Source organism: Vigna umbellata, chromosome 5 (assembly GCF_029865625.1).
Source record: "Vigna umbellata cultivar VRB3 chromosome 5, Vumbellata_1.0, whole genome shotgun sequence".
Lineage (NCBI taxonomy): Eukaryota > Viridiplantae > Streptophyta > Magnoliopsida > Fabales > Fabaceae > Vigna > Vigna umbellata.
Window position 1 is genome coordinate 56,683,654 of NC_142169.1, and position 25,902 is coordinate 56,709,555.

Sequence of the window (25,902 nt, forward strand, 5' to 3'; positions counted from 1 at the left end):
CTTGCTATACCAGCTCTAATGCATTACATCCTATGAAACCCAGAATAAAAGTTTCTTATCTTTCTTTACCGTGTGAACTATTTGAGTCAAAGACTGTTTCTTTCAACTCTATTTTGCAATATGTGGGGGATTGTTATAATATATTATTATTATATTGCAAAATATGAAACTCATGTATTTCAACGTTTAGAACATAGACGTTGACAACGGTAACAAAAGTATTTTATTGATTGCAAAGTTAATATTTTAAGTAGCAACGTTCAAATTTTAATTGTTGCAACGTCAAGACTTTTATGATTTTTAATTTCATTTATTTAATTGATTTTTTTCCTAACTCTATAAATAGAGAGTTTTTTCTCCATTCCAAGACATACACAAAACCAATCTTTCTCATTCTCCTCTTCTTTTAGTTTCATCATCTTTTCCTCTTATAAAATTATTTTGGGTTATTCTTATACTCTATTCAGAGTTCCTTGCTAGTTTTGAGATCCTCATAAATTCTGAGAAATTCCTGTTGTATCTTGGGGGACTTGCGCAACACACCGCGAATAAGTCCTTAAGGATAATGACTCTACACGCCTCAGGAAATTTTTTTCGTGGTTCTATCAGCTTTTTACAACACATATGAGAGAAATAACAATGGTTACCTGCTTCAACCGTCCTTACGCTAACTTTTCATATTTGTTCTTCCCACAACTACATGTGTTATTTTTTTTCTCTCGTTTTAAACTTCTTCTCTCTTGTTTGCAATACTATCTACCCTCTTCAAGGTTCACATTGTTGTTGTCATTTAATCTAGTGTTGTTGCTTGTGTCTTCGACTGTGTGGATTTGTGTGCCTCGCTATTATGCGTTCTAGTCGTGCCGTTACTGCTACGCATTCTACTTTTATCACCATTTGTTCACGCGTCCCACTGTCGCGCTGTTAGTTTATGCCCCACACCTCATAAACGCAAACCTCCGCACATTGCAAAGCTTTGTCACACATCATGCACTCCACAACCCACAAGGCTTCGTCGCACCGCGCTGTGCAACCTCTACATCCTGTGAAGCTCCTCCGCACCATGCCATACAACTTTTCGAAACTCTTCCTCACCATATCGCACCATTATACCTCCATAAGTGACATTTTGCATCATCAAACCTTTGTGATAGAATCATGTAAAACTTAATGCACGACAGTTAAAATCTAGAGACATAATCGTTTTTTAATTTTTTTAACGATGATTTAGAATCGTCGTGGATTCTCCAACCTTTTAACACGTCTAATATAATAACGGTTAAAAAAGAGTCTTTAAAAGTCTTATTTAATTATCGTTAAAAATTGTTTTTCGTAGTAGTGTTTAGTATTTTAAAAAATTAGTTTAAAACTTTGAAAAAAAGATAAGTTTTTTTTCTTAAATATATTTTTAATCTGCAAACTTTGACATAATTAAAATTTATTTTGTCCTAAACTTGATATATTTTGATTTTTAAACTTTAAAAATAAATTAATATAGTTCTTAATCCAATGATATTAATATTTTTTATGTGTTAAATTGCGTTTCAGATTGACATTTAAGGTAAAACATGATAAATAGTGTAAATAATTCAATTGTCACTATAACACATTATTTAACAACTAAAAAAATTAATGTTTAGGTTAAAAGAACTATATATCTATTTATTTTTAAATAGACAAAAATGTATTTAATTTAAGATGAACAAATTTTAATTTAGAATCTAATTAATTCAAAATATATATATATATATATATATATATATATATATATATTTTATTTATTTAAGGAGTGGAGAATGATGAAGTGATGATGAGAAATGATATTTGGTATGGTTTGACTTGAGGTTGATAGGAGAAGGAAGTGGTCAAAAAGTTACAGGGTTTGAATAAGTTGAGAAATGGTATTTATCTCACTTTTTGTGCCACTTTCTTTTGGGTGCAATGCAACTTTTTTGTGTTATAAGGCTGAACACAAAAATTTGTGTGGTGAAGGTGATCCTTGAGCAAATGATATTTTTAAAGAGACGAATGTACATGCAACCAACACAAACTATCCAATCACAATCAACATTTGTGATAATCTTAGTGCATGTAGTCTTGTACTATATTGTTTCTGTCTAATCTCAGAGTGCATCATCAACTTGGTTTAATTTTACACACCACCAATCACTCCTCGTCTTATGAATACGTTTCTCACATTTCCTTCGTTCTTTAGTAAAACAATACTAGCACGTTATGTGGAAAGATATGAGTACATGTGTTGCTTCTCACAAGTGTTGAATCAAATTCTCAATTAGCTTTTTCACCAAAAACTTGTTAAATTAATTATTTCATAAACGTTATCAACTTTCAGTATAGCAAAACATAGTTATTTATTGAATATTCATTTAGGTTATATATGTATATATATTATAATCTCGAGTATTGTTATTTTGCTAACGAATACACATCCAAAAGGTGAAATAAGTTTTCTATTCTGAAAATGTTTTTATGAAGTGTGGATTTGTTAAATATTATCTTTAAATAATTATTATATAGTTGATTAATAATAATAAGTTATTTATAATTGAATGAAGATAGGTAGATAGTTGATTTAGAAAAAATAAATTATATATAAGTTGTATTCACTATAGGTTATTATTCATCTCAATGAAAGAGATTAAAATTGATAGAATACAATATAATATAAGATAACAACAATCAAGTGATAAGTTGTTTGAAAATTCATATTTGAGAAGTTTAATGTTAGTTTTCACTCATTATACTCTTTCGTAATCCTTTTTTTTTTTTACAATATTATTTAATTTTAATTCAAATTTATTAAAATGGATAAATTTTAAAATAATTACATAAATAAGTAAATCGTATTTCAAAAACATGATTTTAAAAAGAAATCATATTTTAAAAACACGACTTGAAAGAGAAGTCGTGGCTTAAAAAAAATTAAAATTTTATTATTTTCAAAGAAGTCATTTTCAAACAAGATTTAAAAGTTTTTTTTTTATTTACTTTTAAGGAAGTCGTACTTTACATGTATGATTTTTATTTTACTACAAAAATTTAATTTCTAAATTTATTATTTTTGATAAATATTTTTAGTAATTTCATTATCAAATTTAAATATTAAAATTTTAGAATATATTTTTAAATATTCATGATACACAAAAACATGAAACTCTTTTTAAAAAACTTATTTCATCATAGTGTTTTTATTGGTAAAAAGAAGAACCAATGTGAGAACCAAAATTTTGATTCGTTTCAAATCTCTATTCAGAAAATATTTTTCCATCAATTTCTAAATCCCAAATCATATTAAAGTGATGAACATGTAACAAAATTTAGGAAAAAAAATAATCAAGATAACACACATAAGATATAAAACCATCCAAATTAAAAAAAAAGAGGTTAAATTAAAATTCTAGGTTCATAAGGATTGCAGCACTCATATTCATATATAAATCCTTAAATTCATTATAATCCGACCTATATACGAAATAATTTTCTTAAAATCAAGTGTTTACTATTCTCAAATTTTAATTATGTTTTCTTAAAAGAAATTCAATTTATAATCATGTTGGAGTAATGTTATAATCAATTAATATACTAAAAGCATAATACAATATAATTAAATTAATTACTAACTAGTTATTAACTCACGAATAAATAAGATATTCAAATTACAATCTCAATATAATTTCAATCAAATAATAATATTACCAGAGCAAGCGTTTAACTTAGTTCATCTATGCTATAATTTGTCTTATCTAATTGTCACGGTACTATTTTTCAAAATTAAAATTAAAAATCCTTTTCTTATTAAAAATATAATGTTGAGTTTCATACGAAACCATGTCAAACAACGTGCTCTTATCATATTTTTAGTATTTAAATTTGAGCTACACGATTGGATATGGCATTTCAGAAGTAGTTAAATTGTAAATCACCTCAGAACCTTCATTTATTAATCAATATATACAACGCAATCATGATATATTTTTCCTGGGTGATTGTTTTTAAACTATAATTTGAATTCTTAATCCAAAACTTAAATCCCTTTGTGTTATTGCGTCACACAATATGCAAGTCAAAGTCATGAAGTACTTTGCTTAACACTCTAACCAACGGCCTCATCCAAACAAATTATGCATATTCCCAACATATTCTATCTCGTTTGCTTCTCCTTTGCGCACTCATGTCAAACCCAAAATCAACGATAATCCAAATTATCATGAAACGGTTACTTACACAAGTCATTTAATGTAAAAGAGAATGTAATGAAATTCCTTTTCAAACTTTGTTTTTCCTTCGTTTCCCTTTCCTCCTGCGTAACGCTGTTGATCATTGTTTTATATTCTTTTTGGTCAATTCCTTTTCAATGTCACTTGCAAGCACCCACACCACGACAAGTGGCGCAATTACTCTAAATTTTAAGCCACTCAACTTCAGTTTCATGCACAGACCAAATAAACAAATTCATAAAAGGTGCTAAAAGGGAAAACAACAACGGTGAGTGCTCTATAATGCCATCTACAGAGCTAATAAAAAGATAAAAAAATAATGAACGATAAGATGATGTAAGAAAAAAACTAGATGAATAAATTTTGTGTTGTGAACCGTAATACGGAGAAGCAAAAGTAGTGTTCCAATAATGTTGTCCAGGAGAAACAGAGAAGAGATACTGTACGATGCATCCTGGTTCAGATCTTAAAAAAGATACGACTAGATTTTGGGACCTCACCTAAAAATTAAAGTATCCACATGCATCAAATTTCTCATAATAAAAATATTTTGAACATTGTATGGCTAAGAGCAACAAGCATAATGGGATGGGCATCTTCTCTACTAGCCTCACTTCCCCACTCATCTTTTACTGTCTTCTCTTCCATTCCCTTTGCCCAAAATAATATTCACCCAAACCACACATCATAGCCACATCTTCTAATTCATCGTATTCTTATCACTCAAACACAGTTATATATATTTTTAAAACTAATCATAAATCTCCTAACAAAAGTGATGATTCACCTAATTGTGTTCCAAATTTAGTGAATCCAATCTGGTTAAAATACAATGAGTGTCTCGATCTAGTTCCTAGGCTAATTTAGTTGAAATACAATGGTTTTGTCTCTAAGTAATTCCCAACCAACTATAGCTTAAATGAGTGCTATTGGATAAGCATCTAACAATATTTTTTGATTTTGCATACATGCCATTAATAGCAACGTAATTAAACCACAGAAAGAAGTAAAATGGGAAAAGTTCTTCAAACTCGAATATAAAATGGATAACGATTAAAACACCCACAAAACAAAAACTCTTCCTTCCCTCTCTCTATCACCGTTTACGTCACTTCTTGCGACCACTTTCGTTAATTATCCACTTCCATTAATTCCACGTAGAACACAAAATAAACAAAAAAAAGGAAAAAAATGTTTTTGTGCAGGACCAAACACCGAACACCTACTCCACTATATATATATATATACTCTCAATGGCACACTCAAAACGCACACTTTAAAATGGTTTCTACTTGGGTAAGAGGCAAGTGCATAGGCAAGGGCGCGTTTGGTACCGTCAGCGTCGCGCTTCGAAAGCTTGACGCCCAAACGCAAATTTTCGCGGTGAAGTCTGTGGATATTAAAACGGGTCTCCCGGGTCAGCTCGAAGCGTTGGAGAACGAAATTCGGATCCTCCGACGCATGTCCTCGCCGCACGTGGTAACCTTTCTCGGCGAAGACACCACATGCGAGAAGCGGAACCTTCACATGGAGTACATGCCATGTGGCACTCTCGCTGACCTGGACCCCGACGTGGACGAGTATTTAGTGAGACAATACACGTGGTGCTTGGTGAGCGCTCTGAAGCACGTGCACGGAAACGGCGTCGTGCACTGCGACGTGAAGGGGAAGAACGTCCTTGTTGGAGACGGAGCCAACGGTCGCAACTGCAAGCTCGCCGACTTCGGCTCGGCGATGGAGTTCGACGGGGAAGGTCTCCCGGCGGCATCGCCGCGCGGGAGTCCGCTGTGGATGGCGCCGGAAGTGATACGCCGGGAGTGTCAGGGTCCGGCGTCGGACGTTTGGTCGTTAGGTTGCACGATGATCGAGATGCTCACCGGAAAACCGCCGTGGGAGGGGAACGCCATGGACGCGCTGAGTCGGATTGGATTCTCCGGCGACGTGCCGGGGTTTCCGCGCCGGTTATCGGAGCTCGGCCGGGATTTTCTGGAGAAGTGTTTGAGGAGGGAGCCGTGGCGGCGGTGGAGCTGCGATCAACTGCTGGAGCATCCGTTTCTGTTACCGTGTGGTGTGATCGTGGAATCGTCGCCTCGGTGTGTTCTCGACCGAGTTGACTCGGAGTTCGCTGAGTTCGACGAGGAAGAAGAACAGGAAGAAGAAGAAATAATAACTGAAAGTGAAAATTCGGCAAGGGATAGAATTGGAAAATTGGCTACGAGCGTAGGGGTAAATTGGGAAGCGCCAGGATGGGTGATGGTGAGGGAATTGGCTTTCGATGCCGAACCGGTGGTGGCTGACAGTTCTGAGAATGTTAGAGAAGGGTCGATTTTGGAAAATTTTGAGAATTCGAGGGAAGAACGGGGAATTCAGGAAAGGACAAATTCGGAATGTGAAAGCTTGAAAAACGAAATGGTAAAATTGGGAATGTGGTGTTTGGGTGGGAGGCGGTGGTTGTTACAGTACAACCGGCGCAGTGAGTGTGAGTGTGGGTGGGAAAATGTTGATAAGAAAAAAAGAATGATACTGAAAATAAACATTTACAAGTTGTACTTTAAATTATTGAAATCACATTGTTTCTATTTGAAGTATTTAAACATATATTATTTATGTTTTGGGGTTATTTGGGTGGATTCGTATTGATGGCATTATGAGTAATTTTTGTAAGAAGAGTATATTTGTAACTGAGCACAACGCATGCATGACGCAACCAAGGAAGCATTGTAGAGATTTAATTGAGAGTGAGATCGCAAGGGTGGATTTGGCTGCGTAATGTACCCCACATGTTGGGGCATTCAGGCAAAGGGACGATGAAGTTGTGATGTTGCGTGAGTATGACATGACACTCCACACTTGCAAACGTGATGCTCTAAAACTACATTACTCAAAACAATGTAGATAGAGAAAATTAAATTCCGCATTTTTAACAGGACCTTAGATCAAAGCTTTCTAGCCACGAATTGGGATCAGAGACACTCTTGCTTGTCCACACGTTATCCACAACATGCTCAAACACACCACGAAAATATCAATGACAACACTGTTAACAAAATTTCAAATCATCATTGCCATTTAATTAATTTACTAATGTCAAATGGGATGGCCTGGGCCTACCAGGCCTACCAGGCCCAAGGCCCACCTCTCCCTCCATCTTCCAGGAATCAAAAACAGCAAAAACAATTTTAGAAAGGATCCTTCCATTTTCCCATTTCCACTTCCACCTCGTTCGTTGTGGTGTGTTTCCCTTCTGTTCCTTCCACACACTCTCCTTATTCTTCTCTATCCCCCTCTCCTCCCTCTCTCTCTCTCTCTTCACTGCTTCAGATCTCGCAGCGCACCACTAACACACCATCTCTCACTTTCGAATTCCCTTGGATCCACGCCCGCCATGGCCGCGAACGCCCCCATCGCCATGCGCGAAGTCTTAACGGTCCGCATTCCCCCACTATCCCGTCGTTTTCCCAGCAATGCCTCGTCGCATTCTCCATTTTCTCTTCGTTTTCTGACTCTCCGATACGTTCGTCTTTTTTGCAGTTGGGAAGCGTGGGCATCAACCCGCAGTTTATCACCTTCACGCACGTCACCATGGAATCGGACAAGTACATTTGCATCAGGGAAACCGCGCCGCAGAACAGCGTCGTCATGATCGATATGGCCATGCCCATGCAACCACTCCGACGCCCTATCACCGCTGATTCCGCTCTCATGAACCCTAACGCCAGAATTCTCGCGCTTAAAGGTAATCATTCGCTGTTCCCATTGCTTTACTTGACTCTGCGATGATTCCAATTCGATCAACGAATGTGACGCTTGTTCTCCGTGCAGCTCAAGTTCCTGGCACTAGTCAGGATCATTTGCAAGTGTTTAACATTGAAACGAAAGCGAAGATGAAATCGTATCAAATGAGCCAACAGGTGAGGATTTGTAATATTTGTTAACGATTTTTATTCTCCCACAATCTGTCTGTTGTTATCAGTTTATTGGTTAATTATTCGTGATGTTCTTTATTTTCCTCCATTTCCTTTAGGTTGTGTTTTGGAAGTGGATAACTCCGAAGACATTAGGCGTAGTGACTCAGTCATCTGTGTATCACTGGTCAATTGAAGGTAATGTAATGTACTATTTTACTGCTTGTGTATAAGTTTGACTGCTGGTTATCTTACGCTCTCTTCTTGTTCTATTGATTGACCTTTTTTTGAGTGAGAGTCTAATGTTTTTATGGTTTCTCTTATCTAGGTGAGGGTGAGCCAGTGAAGGTGTTTGACCGGACAGCTAATTTGGCGAATAATCAGATCATCAATTACCGTTGTGATCCTACTGAAAAGTGGTTGGTTTTGATTGGAATTGCCCCTGGTTCTTCTGAGGTATGCGTTTTCTTCCTGTTGCAACGTGACCTTGCCCTTAGCAATTCCCCTTGTCTTTTTCTTGTATTTGTCTGTCAGCTTACTGTCACTATTAAGTTGCAAAATTTGTCAATTTAATTTCATAGGATGGTTTAGAGTATGTGAGGAAGACATTACAATAGTTTCTAACATAGTCAGTGAGGTGCTATTCTACAGTTTCGTAAAATTTGATATTTTGATTTTGATTATAATGGATGAGTTAAAAACCCGTTAATGCATTTTGGATTGTTTGAAAATGAATGGAAATTGCAAAATCAAATCTATTCATGCCCCATTTAATAAATAATCCAATCTATATATTTAAATTTTTTTAGAAATATATTATATTTAAAAATTCATTTACTCATCTTTCACCCCCATCAAAGAAAGTTGGCGTTTAAAAACTTGTCTTTTGTATGGAACTCTGTTTTTTTCGCCACTTAATTTTCCTCTTAGGTTAAGGTTTAGGTTGCTTAGTTTACTTCTCTTTTTCTATTTTGGTAGAAGTGCTACATTTTAAGTGAAGGTTTGTCATTGCTTATTAAGAATCGTATATGTGGATACTTCAATGGCTCTAGTACTGTAGCATACTGTAGATTGTGGCCTTGTGCTCATGCTTGGTATGAATTATTTTAGATTGAGAGTTTTGTTCAAATATGTTAGCAAAATTCTCTCTCTCTCTCTCTCTCTCTCACACACACACACACACACACATATATATTTGTAAATGTAGACAAAAGATACCTTTTGATCAACAGCTGCATAAACACGTTTTGGCTGTTGCATTTTATTAAGAATTGTATTTGTATACTTCAAGTTCAATGGCTATAGTGCTGTAACATACTGTAAATTCTGGCCTTGTTCCAATCCTTATTATGAGTTATTTTTGGTAGACTTGAGGATTTTGTTTAAATATGTTAGGAAAATTCTCACATATATATATATATATATATATATATATATATTTTACATTTTAAGGTAGTCGTTTTAACGAGTATCCAAATTAAAAGTTTTTTACAATATTGTTGCATAAACTGTTTGTGTAACTATTTATGTAAATTACATGACTTTTAGGTATCTTGACTGTTCATGATAAAATTTAACAAGATACATGGACCCACACACAACATTTTGTGTGTGGGTGAGATGAATACACAACATTTTGTGTGTGGGTGAGATGAATGTTGGGAATAAAACAATTATATGATGTGAGTTTTTCTTAACAAGTCACGACTTTTTCTTAAATCGTGAAGTGGTGTGACTTTTTTAAGTAGTCATGTTTCCATTTTAAGTAGTTACATGATTATTGTTTATTTTTAGGAAAGATAACTAGTTGGAAATTCAGCTGATTTGGAAAAAAAATATGTCTGCAATTTCAGTTGGATATTAGGGATAATGGTTGAAATTTGTTTAATATATATTTTTTCTGAAAACATAAGCTCTTTTCCTTGTAAGCTTCGTTCATATTTTTATGCACAAGTGGATTTTTGTTGCTTCTAAATGATTTTAATTATTTTAAAACTATTTTTCAGAAAATCTACCCAAACAAAAACTGATTGTGATTATAACAGTAATATATTATACATATAACTGATCATTGAAATAATTCTATTTCACAACTATCCCAAACATTTCATAAATAACTTTTTTAGTCTTAACCATCAATTTTTGATGCAAATTTACTTCTCTTGTATTATTCTGAGAAATAAGGACTATAAATCTGGCCTATATATATATATATATAAATGATTTATAATTACACACTGAAGCTGTCCAAGACACAGGATATTAATACTTCTGATTGTAAATAGTCAATGGTTTAGTCATTTAGTTTTACCTCCATTGTTATTTTTCTGGTCGGTACTAGATGTTATATTAAGGTAAATAAATGACAAAGTTTTCTTGATGAAATAAACAAGTCCGTGATTTTAATTATTCAATTGATGGCTCATATTTATATTTTTCATTTTTTTGTATTATTTTCACTTCTATTTAGTATGTACAATTACATACACTTTAGAAGGTTTTCCTTGCTATGTGTTTACAAGTTAGGTTTAGGTTACTCATGTTTTTCAATATTTTTTGTCAAATGTTATCCTCCTTCAACTTTTTTCCATGCCTTATTAATGACAACATGTTTTACACAAATTAATTTGTTTTGAACTTATATTGTGTAATAAACATTTTTTTCTGTTTTTTATTTGAGAGGGGGGATGTTAAACTTACTGAATTATCATCTCTTCATATTTTTTATTGCTAGTGATAAAATCTTCTGAAATTATTATTTGTTGGAGTGATAGTATTTTGATTTGTTGGTTACAGAGACCACAACTTGTGAAAGGAAATATGCAACTTTTCTCTGTGGATCAACAGCGGAGCCAGGCTCTTGAAGCACATGCAGCCTCATTTGCCACATTTAGAGTAATTTTGTCTTCTTTGTGATTGATTAGTATGTATTTCAGGTGTGTGTCTTGTAGGTTGAATACTGTCTGATATTTTTATTTTGAAACATGTAGGTTGCTGGCAATGATAAGGATTCAACTCTTATTTGTTTTGCATCCAAGAGCATCAATGCTGGACAGGTTACATCAAAGATGCATGTCATTGAACTTGGCGCCCAGCCAGGTATATGCATGTCTAGATTTTTCCTTTATCAGCCAATAGATACATCCCCACTCATTAGTATAAACAGCTTTTTTTTTTAAATCTTAAAGAAAAATAATTTTTCAATATCAATTTAACTTGTTAATGAAAGAGGACATTATAGGATATAAAGTGATTAATAAGTTAATAGGAGATAAACAACACGTGATGTAATTATGGAGCTTTAATAGAGTGTCTGCTATTTGTAGTATATGTTCTTGCTACATTCTAATGCCTTTTTTGCTACCTTCTGGTATGCTGTGATATTGGTTATCAGGCAAGCCATCTTTTTCAAAGAAACAAGCCGATCTCTTCTTTCCTCCAGACTTTGCTGATGACTTTCCCGTATCAATGCAGGTATAAGTGTAGACTTTATGATTTTCTGTTTCCCAATGAACATTATATTGAATACCTGACTTGTTTCACTGTGCAGATTTCAAATAAGTATGGTTTGATATATGTTATCACAAAACTCGGTCTTTTATTTGTCTATGATCTAGAGACTGCCACTGCAGTTTATAGAAATCGAATCAGCCCCGATCCGATATTTTTGACAGCAGAGGCCTCAACATCAGGGGGCTTTTATGCTATAAATAGACGTGGCCAGGTGTTGCTTGCTACTGTGAATGAAGCAACCATTGTACCTTTTGTTAGTGGCCAGGTATTTTTTGCTATGCGAACACCTCTTTTGCTATGCAGACACCTCTTTTGCTATCTACTTCTAATATTTTGCTTGGATTTTTGGCAGTTAAATAATTTGGAACTTGCTGTTAGTCTTGCTAAAAGGGGAAACCTCCCTGGTGCAGAAGAATTGGTAACTTGAGCTGCATATGATGATTTTATACTTTTATCTGTAGTTTTAGAGTTCATGAACTCCTTGTATTTACATTTAAATTGGCTGAAATATTTTACCTGATGGATACTTAACTAGAAGATTTATCCTTGTATGCCTTTTCTCTCAATAGATTGTAGTTGTCATAAAAGCATTTCAGATGTGTCATCTGGAGTAGAGCAGTTATCAACAAGACAATTAACATAAAAGCTTGAGAAAATGATGGAAAATGATTTTCTTTTGTAGCATTTGCTTGTATATATGTTTTTATTTATTGACAGAATACCAGAATGAACAGGTAACAGTTTCGCAGTTGTCATAAAAGCATTTCAGATGTGTCATCTGGAGTAGAGCAGTTATCAACAAGACAATTAGCATAAAAGCTTGAGAAAATGATGGAAAATGATTTTCTTTTGTAGCATTTGCTTGTATATATGTTTTTATTTTTTGACAGAATACCGGAATGAACAGGTAACAGTTTGTAAGGTGTAATTACTTGAGGCCTAAGGGAATCTTCATTAAAAGTATGTGCTAAAAAAAATGTTGATGTGAAATATGAACATGGCAACTGTAACTTCTGATTCAAAGATCAGTAACTGGAGTTATTAGGGCATAAATTTTTCCCCAACCATAATTTTTTTCTTCGTAGGTTGTTTGATAGTAGAGAGGGAAGAATGAGTTTTCTTTTCAATTTTAAAGTTCATTTATTTTTACCTATTGTTATTGTTTTGTTTGTGTTTTTTCTCTCAGGTTGTTAAGCGTTTTCAAGAATTATTTGCTCAGACCAAGTATAAGGAAGCTGCAGAGCTTGCTGCACAATCACCCCAAGGAGTACTTCGAACTCCTGATACTGTTGCTAAATTTCAGGTCTTTTATGCATGAAAATGCTGTTACATTAATATTTCTTGGTTTTGTTACAAATTTAGGGTATTCATAATCACATTAATATATCAATATGTTTTTTATCCTGTGTTCTTGAGTTGCGTTTGTTAATTTGCTTTCAGAGTGTACCTGTGCAAGCTGGGCAAACACCACCACTGTTGCAATACTTTGGAACTCTGTTAACCATGGGAAAACTTAATGCTTTTGAGTCACTGGAACTGTCACGACTTGTTGTAAATCAGAACAAAAAGAATCTTTTGGAAAATTGGCTGGCAGAGGATAAACTTGAATGCAGTGAGGAGCTTGGTGACCTTGTGAAGGTCCTGACAGAAATTTAATGTGTTATTTGTTTTTCATTTGGACATATTTATTAATTTTATTTTATTGATGGTCTGGGGAAGGAAAATCCAAATTGTCCATTCCTTTTAAAGAAACCCATGATCTGTTCCTTTGCTTTTCCTAATTTTTACGAGGCTTGCATATATGCAGACGGTGGATAATGACCTTGCTTTGAAAATTTATATCAAAGCTAGAGCAACACCAAAAGTTGTTGCAGCTTTTGCGGAGAGGAGAGAATTTGACAAAATCCTGATATATTCAAAGCAGGTAATTTTTTTTTATTAAATTTAGTAGGATCACAAAATTATTGGTGTTGATATTTAATGTTATTGTGTCATTTGTTAGTTTTTTTACCACTACCTTTGTAATGCCATTCTTCTCTGTTTCTTTAATGAAGGTTGGATATACACCTGATTACATGTTCCTTCTTCAAACAATTTTACGAACAGATCCCCAGGTGAGAAGGTTTTGTCTGAACAATCATCTGATTCAATTTTATCTCTGACTTGCTTGACATTCATCATGTACTTATTTATGTTTTGGAAGTCCGAGCATACCTTGCTTAAAGTACCATCACCTAATGAATGGCAGTTAATGCATCCAAATGGAAATGGTTTCCTTATGCTTATGTTGCTTTAATTTTAAGAATATTTCCACATTACTCATCCACATTCTAATCTAAGTTGTTTATTTTTTGGGCATCCATATTTTTTCTGGTTTATGTATATAGAATAATTCAAAACTTCTTTGATTGCAGGGTGCTGTAAATTTTGCTCTGATGATGTCTCAAATGGAAGGAGGATGCCCCATAGACTACAACACAATTACTGATCTATTTCTTCAGGTTTACTTGCAGTTTACCCTTTGGATCTTCATGAAACCTTGTTCTTTGTGTTCTCTTATTATTTATTTTTCAGTTGTAATTTTAGAAGACGGTATCATGTACAATCTTGTTTATATCACTGCACTCATTCTGTACCCTTTTTGAAAATTGAAAATGAAAAATAATAATAATTATGTGAAAACAAATCTTTCTTTAATTTTTGGTTTTGGTAAGGCTTTTGATAACTTCATTGCTTAGGCTAATATAGTTTCCTCTACCTTCAACTAAAAGTGATTTGTTTAAACTTTAATGTAGGAACCGATTGCATGCTTTTTTTTTTTGGTTATATGTGAATTGGAAATCTTGTTTATATATATATATATTTCTTCTACTTTTTAGAGGAATTTGATCCGTGAGGCAACGGCCTTTTTGTTGGATGTGCTGAAGCCAGACCTTCCTGAACATGGATATCTTCAAACAAAGGTTCTTTTATTTTATGTGTCATTATCACTGTCCCTGAACTGGATGGTGATATATATGTTTTTTTTAAAATTGAAATCATATTTTTCTATGTATTATACTTAGGTTTTGGAAATTAATCTGGTAACCTTTCCAAATGTTGCTGATGCTATATTGGCCAATGGCATGTTCAGTCATTATGATCGCCCACGTATTGGACAATTATGTGAAAAGGCAGGCCTTTTCATTCGGGCTCTTCAGGTTCGCTACTTCTTAAGTTCTGATGGCAGTATAATGTTCTCTCATTAGCATATCCTGAACCTTGTCTGTGTCTTATGCAGCATTATTCTGAGTTGCCAGACATCAAACGTGTCATTGTGAATACACATGCCATTGAGCCGCAGGTTTTGATTGCAATTGCTCATATGACCCAGTTTATTCATAAAATTATTTGATATTCTTAATTCTTACCATATATGATGTATTTCAGGCTTTAGTTGAGTTTTTTGGTACCCTTTCTCGAGAATGGGCACTAGAGTGTATGAAAGATCTTTTACTTGTCAATCTCAGGGGAAATCTTCAAATAATTGTTCAGGTATTATCTCTGGACAATGTTGCCGCAAGACTTCTGTCCTATTTTTTTTGCTTGAATTCCATAATTAATTTCTCAGAGTATCTTACTCTAGTACATGATTTGCAGACTGCTAAGGAATATTCTGAGCAGTTGGGTGTTGAAGCATGCATTAAACTATTTGAGCAGTTCAAATCCTATGAGGGACTATACTTTTTCTTGGGTGCATACTTGAGCTCTAGGTATTTCTTTCTTACTGGGGATGGAACGGACTTCATTTCATTATTTGCCCCAGCTTCACTGTTCTAGTTTTTTTTTTTTTTTTTTTTTTTTAATTATTGTAACTTTCTTTTGTTGTCTTGGAAAGTGAGGATCCTGATATTCACTTCAAGTATATCGAGGCTGCTGCTAAAACTGGACAAATTAAGGAGGTTGAGCGTGTAACTAGGGAATCAAACTTTTATGACGCTGAGAAGACAAAGAATTTTCTTATGGAGGCCAAGCTTCCAGATGCACGACCATTGATTAATGTCTGTGATCGTTTTGGATTTGTTCCAGATCTCACCCATTATCTCTATACTAACAATATGCTTCGATATATTGAAGGTTATGTTCAAAAGGTAAATTTGTTTACAGGTTTTGTATTTGATTTTGGTAATCCTTGTATAATACGTGTGTCCTTCAAATCTTTGAAAATTTTAGAACGGTGACCTAAACTCTGTACTTCTTGCTCTTAGGTCAATCCTGGAAATGCTCCTCTAGTTGTAGGACAGTTGTTAGATGATGAATGCCCTGAAGATTTTATTAAAGGTCTTATACTTTCCGTTCGTTCTCTTCTGCCAGTTGAGCCTTTAGTTGAAGAATGTGAGAAGAGGTGTGCTGGTTTTCTTTCTACCTTTCATCTCCAATATCAATGTCGTTTTGATTTCTAATTTAAATTCCTATGCATAGGAATCGTCTCCGCTTGCTTACTCAATTCTTGGAGCATCTTGTAAGTGAAGGAAGCCAGGATGTGCATGTACATAATGCTCTGGGTAAAATAATTATTGACAGCAACAACAATCCCGAGCATTTTCTCACAACCAATCCATACTATGATTCTCGTGTTGTTGGTAAATATTGTGAAAAGCGGGATCCTACCCTTGCTGTTGTTGCTTATAGGAGAGGGCAATGTGATGACGAGCTTGTTAATGTTACTAATAAAAACTCCTTGTTCAAACTCCAAGCAAGGTGTGAACTTTGACCTGTATCAGGAAAAGTTTTCATTGTATTTCATAATGCTAGTCTGTGACACATGTTATTTTCCGATGTGTGTCAGATATGTTGTGGAAAGGATGGACTCTGACCTCTGGGAGAAAGTTCTTAATCCTGAAAACGAGTTTAGAAGGCAGTTGATTGATCAAGTGGTGTCCACTGCTTTGCCTGAAAGCAAGAGTCCTGAGCAAGTTTCAGCTGCGGTGAAAGCTTTTATGACTGCCGATCTTCCACATGAGTTGATCGAGCTTCTTGAAAAGATTGTGCTACAAAATTCTGCTTTTAGTGGAAATTTTAATCTGCAAAATTTGCTGATCCTTACTGCAATCAAGGCAGATCCTTCAAGAGTTATGGATTACATTAATAGGTTGGACAACTTTGATGGACCTGCAGTAGGGGAGGTAGCCGTGGAAGCACAACTCTATGAGGAGGCATTTGCTATTTTTAAGAAATTTAATTTGAATGTTCAGGCTGTTAATGTCCTGCTGGATAACCTCCAGACTATTGATCGTGCTGTGGAGTTTGCTTTCCGAGTTGAAGAAGATGCTGTTTGGAGTCAGGTGGCTAAAGCACAACTTAGGGAAGGCTTAGTGAGTGATGCAATTGAGTCATTCATTCGTGCAGATGATTCAACTCATTTCTTAGAGGTTATTAAGGCTGCTGAAGATGCAGATGTATACCATGACCTGGTGAAGTATCTTCTCATGGTTAGGCAGAAGACCAAAGAGCCCAAGGTGGACAGTGAGCTCATTTATGCTTATGCTAAGATTGACCGTCTTGGAGAAATTGAAGAGTTTATACTGATGCCAAATGTTGCCAATTTACCAAATGTTGGAGACCGCTTGTATGATGAGACATTGTATGAGGCTGCAAAAATTATATTTGCTTTTATTTCTAACTGGGCTAAGTTGGCAGTCACATTGGTGAAGCTTAAACAGTTCCAAGGAGCTGTTGATGCAGCCAGGAAAGCAAACAGTTCAAAAACATGGAAGGAAGTCTGTTTTGCCTGTGTTGATGCTGAGGAATTCCGCTTAGCTCAGATTTGTGGTCTCAATGTCATCATTCAGGTGACATAATTTTCTAGTTTATATTTTAACATTTGGAAAGAAAAACAATTCATTTCTTTGTCTAACCTTTTTGCTGCTGTCTGGCTACTTACTATCTGCTATATATGAAGGTGGATGATTTGGAGGAGGTTAGCGAGTTTTATCAGAACAGAGGATGCTTCAATGAACTCATATCTCTAATGGAAAGTGGGTTAGGATTGGAGCGTGCACATATGGGTATCTTTACTGAGTTGGGAGTTCTATATGCAAGATATCGACCCGAGAAGCTAATGGAACACATTAAGTTGTTCTCAACTCGGCTTAACATTCCAAAGCTTATTCGGGCATGTGATGAACAGCAGCACTGGAAAGAACTCACTTACTTATTCATTCAATATGATGAGTTTGATAATGCTGCAACCACTGTCATGAATCACTCTCCAGAAGCATGGGACCACATGCAATTCAAAGATGTTATAGTTAAAGTTGCAAGTGTAGAGCTCTACTATAAGGCTGTTCACTTCTACTTACAAGAGCATCCAGATGTAATAAATGATATGTTAAATGTGATTGCTCTTCGTGTGGACCACACTCGTGTAGTAGATATACTACGGAAGGTCTGCAATTTTTCTACCCTATTTACAGTTTCAATCTTATTTGGTGAGGTAAGTTACTGCTTTCAAATGTCATTCTGTAACAATATTGCTTGTTGCTTGGGTTTTTTATTTTTAGGCTGGCCACCTTAGATTAGTTAAGCCGTACATGGTTGCAGTTCAAAGCACCAATGTATCTGCTGTCAATGAAGCTCTGAATGAAATTTATGTCGAGGAAGAGGACTATGACAGACTTCGAGAATCAATAGATCTGCATGACAACTTTGATCAGATAGGTCTTGCGCAGAAGGTGAATCTCCTTATTTTTGGTCTTATGTTGACAATTAGCAAAAGATGAGATTATAATGTTACTGGTAAATTTACAATTTTCGAATTATTATTGATTGAGATCAACGATGAGCATATGCAGATTGAGAAGCATGAACTTCTTGAAATGAGGCGTGTTGCTGCATACATTTACAAGAAAGCAGGAAGATGGAAGCAATCCATTGCTTTGTCAAAGAAAGACAATCTTTACAAGGACTGCATGGAAACATGCTCTCAATCTGGTGATCGTGAACTCTCGGAAGATTTGCTTATCTACTTTATTGAGAAGGTGTTTATTTGTTGTCCTTTTCCTTAAAATATCCAGCTCTGGTATTATACAATTAGATACAAACTAAGCCCCATTTGGTGGCATAGTGCGGTTTGACCCCTGCTTCAGTTAGAAATTATTTTTGCTGCTCCCTTTTTCATTTCCTGCACCAGTTCTTTTATCTTAATTAATAAAGGGAATATATTGATTTTCAGGGAAAGAAAGAGTGTTTTGCATCATGCCTCTTTGTCTGTTATGATATTATCCGGCCAGATGTTGCTCTTGAGCTAGCTTGGATGAACAACATGATTGATTTTGCTTTCCCATATCTCTTACAGGTATGCTTTCTTTTGTGGCTATGGTATAATGATTTTCATCAACAGACGAAGTTAACCACTTTTTTTTTTCTTGAAGTTTATTAGAGAGTATACAAGCAAGGTGGATGAGCTTATCAGGGACAAAATTGAAGCTCAAAAGGAGGAGAAAGCTAAGGAAAAGGAGGAGAAGGAAGTGATTGCTCAGCAGGTAAGCCTTTTTGGAATCTCCTTTTACAAGCAATCATATTGTTTGTTTGATTATTAACTTAACAGTGTTCTCGATGATCTCCAGAATATGTATGCCCAGTTGCTACCGCTTGCTTTGCCGGCACCTCCGATGCCAGGAATGAGTGGAGGCTATACCCCTTCCCCTCCTCCAATGCCTGGAATGGGTGGAGGCTATACTCCCTCGCCTCCCCCACCACCCATGGGTGGAATGGGGATGCCACCAATGCCTCCTTTTGGCATGCCTCCAATGGGCGGCGGCTACTAACTCCCAATCAACAACAGACAAGAGAATTTCGCGATTTTTTTTACTGGTGAAGCTAGATTGTTTAGAATATCTCATTTTTGCATTCAAGGTAACTACTTTCTTAGGGTTAAAGAATTTCGCGTGGTGGCACCAAGCATCAACCTTCAAGTGTAGCCTAGCCCAGCCTGATACTACTGTCCAATGATTGCGGCTTTCTTCAATGAAACTTTTCTGAGCTACTTGTTTCTTTTGGATTGTCTCCTTTTGAGGCATTGACTTGGTTGCGACCTGTATAGTTTATTTTTTTTAATCATTATTTGTTTTCGTAGTTGTCAAGTCATAAATGTTTATTGATTAGGACTTAAAGTTCCTGTTCTTAGTATATAGACTTTCATATAATATTTAAAATTATCTATTACTGTATGATGATTTAATTCTTTCAGGGATATAAATTAGCCCATAATTTTTTTATTATCCATTCAATAAATTTAGTTTCAGCTCCTTTTTTGGATAGCCATTGCTATTGATTAGTTGCAGCACATAAACAAAGTGTATATTATAGATCCTTACATCGAAACTTTGTTGCAATCAACTGAGGGAGAATATCGAATCCATTAAGATAACCGATAACCGATAACCGATAACCGATTTGCATACTATACGTTGACGTCACTTTTCACGAAAATGCGGATAATCAACTAATGACTAAAGATATACTATTAGTGAAAGTGGAAAACTGAAAATGCAATAGGTTACTTATTATGGAAACCGACATGTAGCTAAAACTTGAAATAATCCTTTAAAAGGAACGCTACTATCTAACTTACCTCCAGCAAAAATGAGTTTAAAAATTCCATTGAAGATAATTGATGTGATATAGGTGGAAAAAATGCATGCATACAAATTATTGGCTACTTTTGCATTTGAGTATGGGAATTCAGACATTGGTTATAATTATATGTTTGCTTCTGCAATCCTTTGAACCTGACCCTGTCGGGTTGGATCTCCAAGAAAAGAAAATAGGTCCAAGGAAGAAGTGGCTATGGAGCAAAGTAAGACTGAAGGAGATTTAACACACTTTAACTGAATGCATATTATTTTATAACCTCAAATGACTCTCAAACACATTAACACCCCAACATTCTCATCCTTAGGATAATGGGTTCACATTCTCAAGGCATAATCATAAATTCACAACAATTTCCTTATAACAAACTTCGACTTTTTATCATTTTTTAAACTTTATAATAATAATATGCTATTAGTTCTTTTTATTCAATCTTCTTGCGCAATCTCTAAATTAAAACAGTTTTATCGTGTGATATACAAAACCGCACAATCTCTATATAATAACAATTGTTAACTCCTAAACTAAAAAAAAATAATTTAATTCTTAATTTTGTTTTTATAAATATATTTATTTTTCATAATGCAATTTTGGGGTTAAATTACACTTTAAAATGATTTCGAAATTATTTAAAACAGAACTCAGTCAAGTTTTTTTGGAACAATTATATCACCCTGTTAAACCGCTCATATGTAATACCAAACTTGAAACGTTTATTCGTTTATATGAGAGAATCTCTTGAAGAATCATATTAATGAGAAATAAGATCAAATTAGACCAGCATTTCAAGAATTTAAAATGGGAATACTGGTATCAAGCATTAGGCAAATGATCATTACCCATATTATTCAAAAGTTAAAATGGTCACAAATGTACATCCTGAATTGTCTTCACATGAATGGGTGATGCTCACAATTCACTGGTGAATTTGACAAGCATGCATATGCGCCTACGTAAGAACTGTTTAATAAAGCAAATCATACCTTCTTCAATCTAATAGACCACTCTTAAAATTGTGTATACTTAAATAATAAAACCTAGCCGCCGAGATATCATTTTTTAAGTATATGATCAAATTTTGAAATTGTATATCCCTCTTTATTTAATGTTGTTAATTTAATATACCATCAATAATCTGGGTTAAATTAAACACTCCACACGAATATTTAATATATTTTTATACATTAAAACACCCATTACTATTTATTCTGCACGTACCCACAGCAATTTAACAATTTTCAATCAACCCATTATATTACTCTTTCATTTTACACAACACTCAAGCAAACGAACTTTTAAAGGTTGATAAAATGTTACACTGGCATTAAAGACATCAGAAGTGATTAACCGATGCATAAAAAACTATACATGAAAATCAATAGTTTCCCCCGGCTCCTGACTTTCAATGAAAGATAGATTATTTTGAAGGTTAGTGAAGGAAATCTTTCATTGGATCATCATGATGTACTTTCTTCATTCTGTATGCTTCCATATCTTCTTCAGTAACCTCATCGTTCCATCTGACATTATACTTGCGTTTCCTCTCATCTTTCTCTTCCCTCTTCCTTAGATCTTCCTGTTAAACAACGTTTGTATATATAAATGTCAGAATAACTACATCTCAAAAGATTGAATGCTCCAGAAAAATACATTTTACACTACAAATGGACATCCATAATGTAAAGCCATATTTGTTACAAGAAATTATGTACAAAATTTAGTTTAAATCAAACGTGTCGTATCCTTGGTAATTAAGGTCGACAGACTTGTTGGCAAAAAAATATAATTAATTCCAGTCGGTACAATTAAGATGAAGAATGACACTAACAAATACCCAGTACCCACACACAATAGAATGAGATTTACCTTCTTGAGTGCATCAGCAAGCAATTTCTCATCTAGAACTAAACCATCTGGGACATCAGTACCCCACGTAGCAAGCTTTTTCTCATCCACAGGTGCAGGATCGTCTATAGGTTCATTAAAATGATAGTGATTAATAAAGACATGCTAAATACAATTAAACAAAATTGACAAACAAACAAAAAGTAAAAACAAATAGGAAAGGAACGAGATAGAGGTAGAGAAACAACATAGATGTGATGTTTGTCAGTGAACGAACCTGTAGCAGCCTCCTTACGGGCAATATTTGCTTTCATAAGATCACTTGCAGCTTCAGCAGCCTCAATACCAGCAGCACCAGTGCAATAGCTATTTCGTATTGTCTGCTTGCAGCACTTATAGCCCCACTGGTGATCCTTCCACCATGAGCCCCACACAGTTGTATGGTTGTTAATGTAAATATCTTCTTCATACTTGCTCCTGGGGACTGCTGCTTCCTGTTGGAAACATCAGATAAATAACAATTAAATCTAGTCTCAAGTAACCATAAAGCAGAAACATTAAGGTCAAAACTAAAAGTCATGGTAAAACCCAAAACGTTAACAGATCATGAAAAAGTCCCACTACCAAGGATATTTAAGATTTATAAGCAAATTACAATGGTGCTCTGTCAGATTTAGAATACAATTCTCACCTGGCCTTTAATTATTCTACCAGCACGATCATACTCAACTTGCATTTCGGTTTGGCCTAGCAGAAGTTCTCTTGGAGGCTTGTTCTCATCAGCAGCATTGCCATACTTCTCAATAATTGTTTTCTTTGTTTGATGTTTCAGCTCCTCACTCCGGATAAGGAAACTCTTATGGACTAATTCAGCTTGTGATGGGGCCGCTTGCATGTGAACATCTTGTCCCTTTTCAAATGCTTCCCAAGCATGGATGTTCAACTCCTTAAATTCCAAAGCTTGCCCACTATTTCTATATTGGTTATCACCCTACAGTACAAAAGCAGGTTCAGTCTAAATACAAGATTACAGATAGCAGTAGAAACAAGTTAAAGTGTTACAAATTTTCATTCAAGAGACAAGTTACCCCATAGAACTTTTCATTTGGATCAGCATCTGGAAGTGGATCCTCTCGCATGGATCTGGTCTTGGGATCATAATGTGCTGAATTAACATCAAGATTAAGAAGATATTTTGCAGTATCCTCTCGAATACGTAAATTCCTGTGGAAAAAAATATTTCAGCTCCAATTCATCTAAAATAAACAACGAAATAGATAACCTTAAATATAAGACAAATTAAACGGGCCAGATGTATTAAAATGACGGTAACATAAAAATTACCTCACAGTTCCTGTGCTCCCACCACCTGTTGTACGCACACGCTTCTCAACCTTTGCAAAGTCCATTTGCTTGCTCTCATCAACCTTTGCTTCATCTACCCTCAGATCATCTTCATCTTCATCTTCATCCTCATCACTTGCAGCATCCTCACCATTTTGGTTGCTCTTCTCCAATTTCTTAAGCTGTTGTTCTTTCAGGTACTTCTTTCGTGCTTCATCTCTAGCTTCATACCTCTCAATGACTCGAGCATAAGTAGATGCGTCATAACCATTCCACCTGTCCCGTTTTCCATCATAGTCAAGCTCAAAAGTTTCTATCTTTTCATCAGGGGCAATGTGAGTGTTTGTCCATTTTGCTCCCACTTTTCGTGGTCTTTCCATACATGACTTCACATCATGTGTCATAGCTCCACAACTGTAACAAGAAGATTGGAGTGGTCCATAAATAAATTCAGAGACAAGCCTGGTTGTCAAATAGTTTACGGGATTTGAAAGATAATATTTAAAAAACATGTCTTAATAACAAAACATATCAAATAACATATTCACTTACTCATAAGTAATGAAGTTATAAGGTAAAAACATAAATAACTAAGTCATCTGTTATGCTATATACAGTCCAACTTGCAGCCATTATCATGAAGTTTAAATAACACTACAAAAACTAAATAAAGGATTCAGACTTCGAAAACCTAAAATACACATTGACTGATTAAGCGAGTGTCTACCTAAACACATTACTTTCAGGAAAAAATTGACAAGCAAGTAAACATCATATTTATTTATTGTCTTATAACCAATAACTAGTAAATGTTTAATCAAGAGTTTACAAGTTGTTTCTCAGACAAGAAGTATACATTAAACACAAACAAATGCTCAGATATTTGACAGATAAAGATCACTTACTTTTCGCATGCGCCTTTTCTATACTTGTCTGCCTGATGAATTTTAGCACCTCTGTCGTACCATGATTTGGTGTAATTGGGATCAGATTTCCATTTTCTTTGATGTTTCAAACTCTACAAGCATAACAATGGGACAAAAGAAAATGTTAATTTTTATACATCAAACACCCCAAATTCCTACCGATCTCAATAACTCTAAAAAGTGGAAACACTTACAGGTCTCTCGGCATTAAGATACCAAGGCGCAGATGACATATACTGGGGAATATGAGGGTTGATTTCCTTCCCATCCTCATCAAGTTCAGCTGGCGCAAGCCCCGCTTTTCGTGCCTCCTCCAACTCAATCTGTTTCCGATGGTCCTCCCTGGATTTAAATGCCACTGAAATCCATGCCAAAAAAGTTAAAAAAAAAACAGTGATGTATGAGGTAAAATGAGACAAACATGATCATGTTTAAAATTCAATTAAAATTAAAAAGTGAAAATTGACAAATGGTGCAAACAATCTCAAACCAATTAACCTAAGAGCTATGAAGCCACACTACTTCAATTTTTCTACACATATCCGAATCCAATTCTGATACTTGCCAACAATACTAAACTAGTCTGAAGAAAAAAAAAATGCATCACGCTCTCTAAACCTTGCCAAAATTCCATCTAGTTTCTATCATCTATTAATTCAAATCATGACGAGTAGCTATTAATAGATTTGAATTGTAATTTGATGGGGACCTGGACATGCACGAACGAAACAACAGCCAATCCCGAAAGAAATAAAAATTACAAAAAACAAAGAGCACTGTCGAATAAAAAAATTGAAGTCGCCCATAAAAATGAGCAGGTTTAGGAAAAAATAAATAAGAGAAGGATTTAAAGGGTGGGGGCTGACAACAGAAACCCTAGAAAATGAAAATCTGAGAATTGGAAGGGAGAAAGCAGTACCTGAAGCGGTAGCCATGGTGTGAAGTACGCAGAGACAAATTGAAGATCGAAGACAAAAACGAAGAAGAGGATCGAGATGGAATCGCAGTGATTTTGATTTTGATTTTGCTACTTAAATTTGCTATCCTCCTTCTATTTTTTATCTCCTATTTTTCGGAGCTTGCGATCCTTCTATCTTTTATGTTTAGCAGCCTCCGTTCCAAAGCACATTAAAACAGATGTTCAAAAACAAATGGGCTTATCTACAAATCCGTGATTACTTTTTACACTCCCGTTTGTTTTACACTTTCCCTATCTTTTTTATCCAAAACTAATAAGACTTTTTATTAAATTATAATAAATAGTATATATTTTATTATATATATATATATATATATATATATATATATAATAAAAAAAATTCTCTCGAAATAGAAACAGATTCTATAAAATAATTTTATTTTATTCAGTTCCACAATTGTTAGATCTTGTTTTATAACTTATCTTTTATTTTTATATTTTATTCAGACATATGTTGATTAAGATAATTTCGGTCTATAATTATAATGTTAATAAATAAATTGAAAAAATAATAAATT

The 25,902-nt window shown here is 34.7% G+C and overlaps 3 protein-coding genes across 3 annotated transcripts; 2 read left to right on the forward strand and 1 right to left on the reverse strand.

The window, feature by feature from the left end:
- Positions 1-5,291: 5,291 nt before the first annotated feature.
- Positions 5,292-6,922, forward strand: LOC124836272 (mitogen-activated protein kinase kinase kinase 17-like). The gene has a single exon (XM_047311399.2). It carries the CDS (start codon positions 5,430-5,432, stop codon positions 6,876-6,878), a length of 1,449 nt encoding a protein of 482 aa, XP_047167355.2. The 5' UTR covers positions 5,292-5,429; the 3' UTR covers positions 6,879-6,922.
- A 421-nt stretch (positions 6,923-7,343) lies between these two features.
- LOC124836273 (clathrin heavy chain 2-like) lies at positions 7,344-19,944 on the forward strand. The gene is made up of 30 exons (XM_088091696.1): positions 7,344-7,665; positions 7,770-7,974; positions 8,061-8,149; positions 8,263-8,341; positions 8,472-8,599; positions 10,940-11,038; positions 11,134-11,242; positions 11,538-11,617; positions 11,694-11,921; positions 12,009-12,074; positions 12,843-12,959; positions 13,097-13,294; positions 13,464-13,580; positions 13,711-13,770; positions 14,071-14,157; positions 14,536-14,619; positions 14,722-14,856; positions 14,937-14,999; positions 15,086-15,190; positions 15,296-15,408; positions 15,534-15,786; positions 15,904-16,040; positions 16,118-16,396; positions 16,485-17,487; positions 17,598-18,083; positions 18,199-18,369; positions 18,490-18,675; positions 18,870-18,992; positions 19,069-19,179; positions 19,264-19,944. Exons 1-30 carry the CDS (start codon positions 7,624-7,626, stop codon positions 19,462-19,464), a joined length of 5,154 nt encoding a protein of 1,717 aa, XP_087947822.1. The 5' UTR covers positions 7,344-7,623; the 3' UTR covers positions 19,465-19,944.
- A 1,573-nt stretch (positions 19,945-21,517) lies between these two features.
- On the reverse strand, positions 21,518-25,512 carry LOC124836274 (pre-mRNA-splicing factor SLU7-A-like). Its single transcript, XM_047311400.2, has 9 exons — positions 25,325-25,512; positions 24,600-24,763; positions 24,385-24,497; positions 23,480-23,893; positions 23,224-23,359; positions 22,827-23,126; positions 22,413-22,629; positions 22,157-22,260; positions 21,518-21,866 (listed from the first exon to the last, which is right to left on the reverse strand). The coding sequence occupies exons 1-9, from the start codon at positions 25,338-25,340 to the stop codon at positions 21,720-21,722; spliced, it is 1,611 nt and encodes a 536-aa protein (XP_047167356.1). The 5' UTR covers positions 25,341-25,512; the 3' UTR covers positions 21,518-21,719.
- Positions 25,513-25,902: the final 390 nt, after the last annotated feature.

Coding starts and splice junctions, on each gene's coding strand:
- LOC124836274 (XM_047311400.2), bottom strand. Junction 23,894..24,384: donor AGAAAAGGCGCATGCGAAAA/GTAAGTGATCTT, acceptor TTCTTGTTACAG/TTGTGGAGCTATGACACATG. Junction 21,867..22,156: donor TTGCTGATGCACTCAAGAAG/GTAAATCTCATT, acceptor GTTGTTTAACAG/GAAGATCTAAGGAAGAGGGA.
- LOC124836272 (XM_047311399.2), top strand. CDS start 5,430: ATGTTTTTGTGCAGGACCAAACACCGAACACCTACTCCACTATATATA.
- LOC124836273 (XM_088091696.1), top strand. CDS start 7,624: ATGGCCGCGAACGCCCCCATCGCCATGCGCGAAGTCTTAACG. Junction 8,600..10,939: donor TTGCCCCTGGTTCTTCTGAG/GTATGCGTTTTC, acceptor TGTTGGTTACAG/AGACCACAACTTGTGAAAGG. Junction 14,158..14,535: donor TTACTGATCTATTTCTTCAG/GTTTACTTGCAG, acceptor TCTACTTTTTAG/AGGAATTTGATCCGTGAGGC.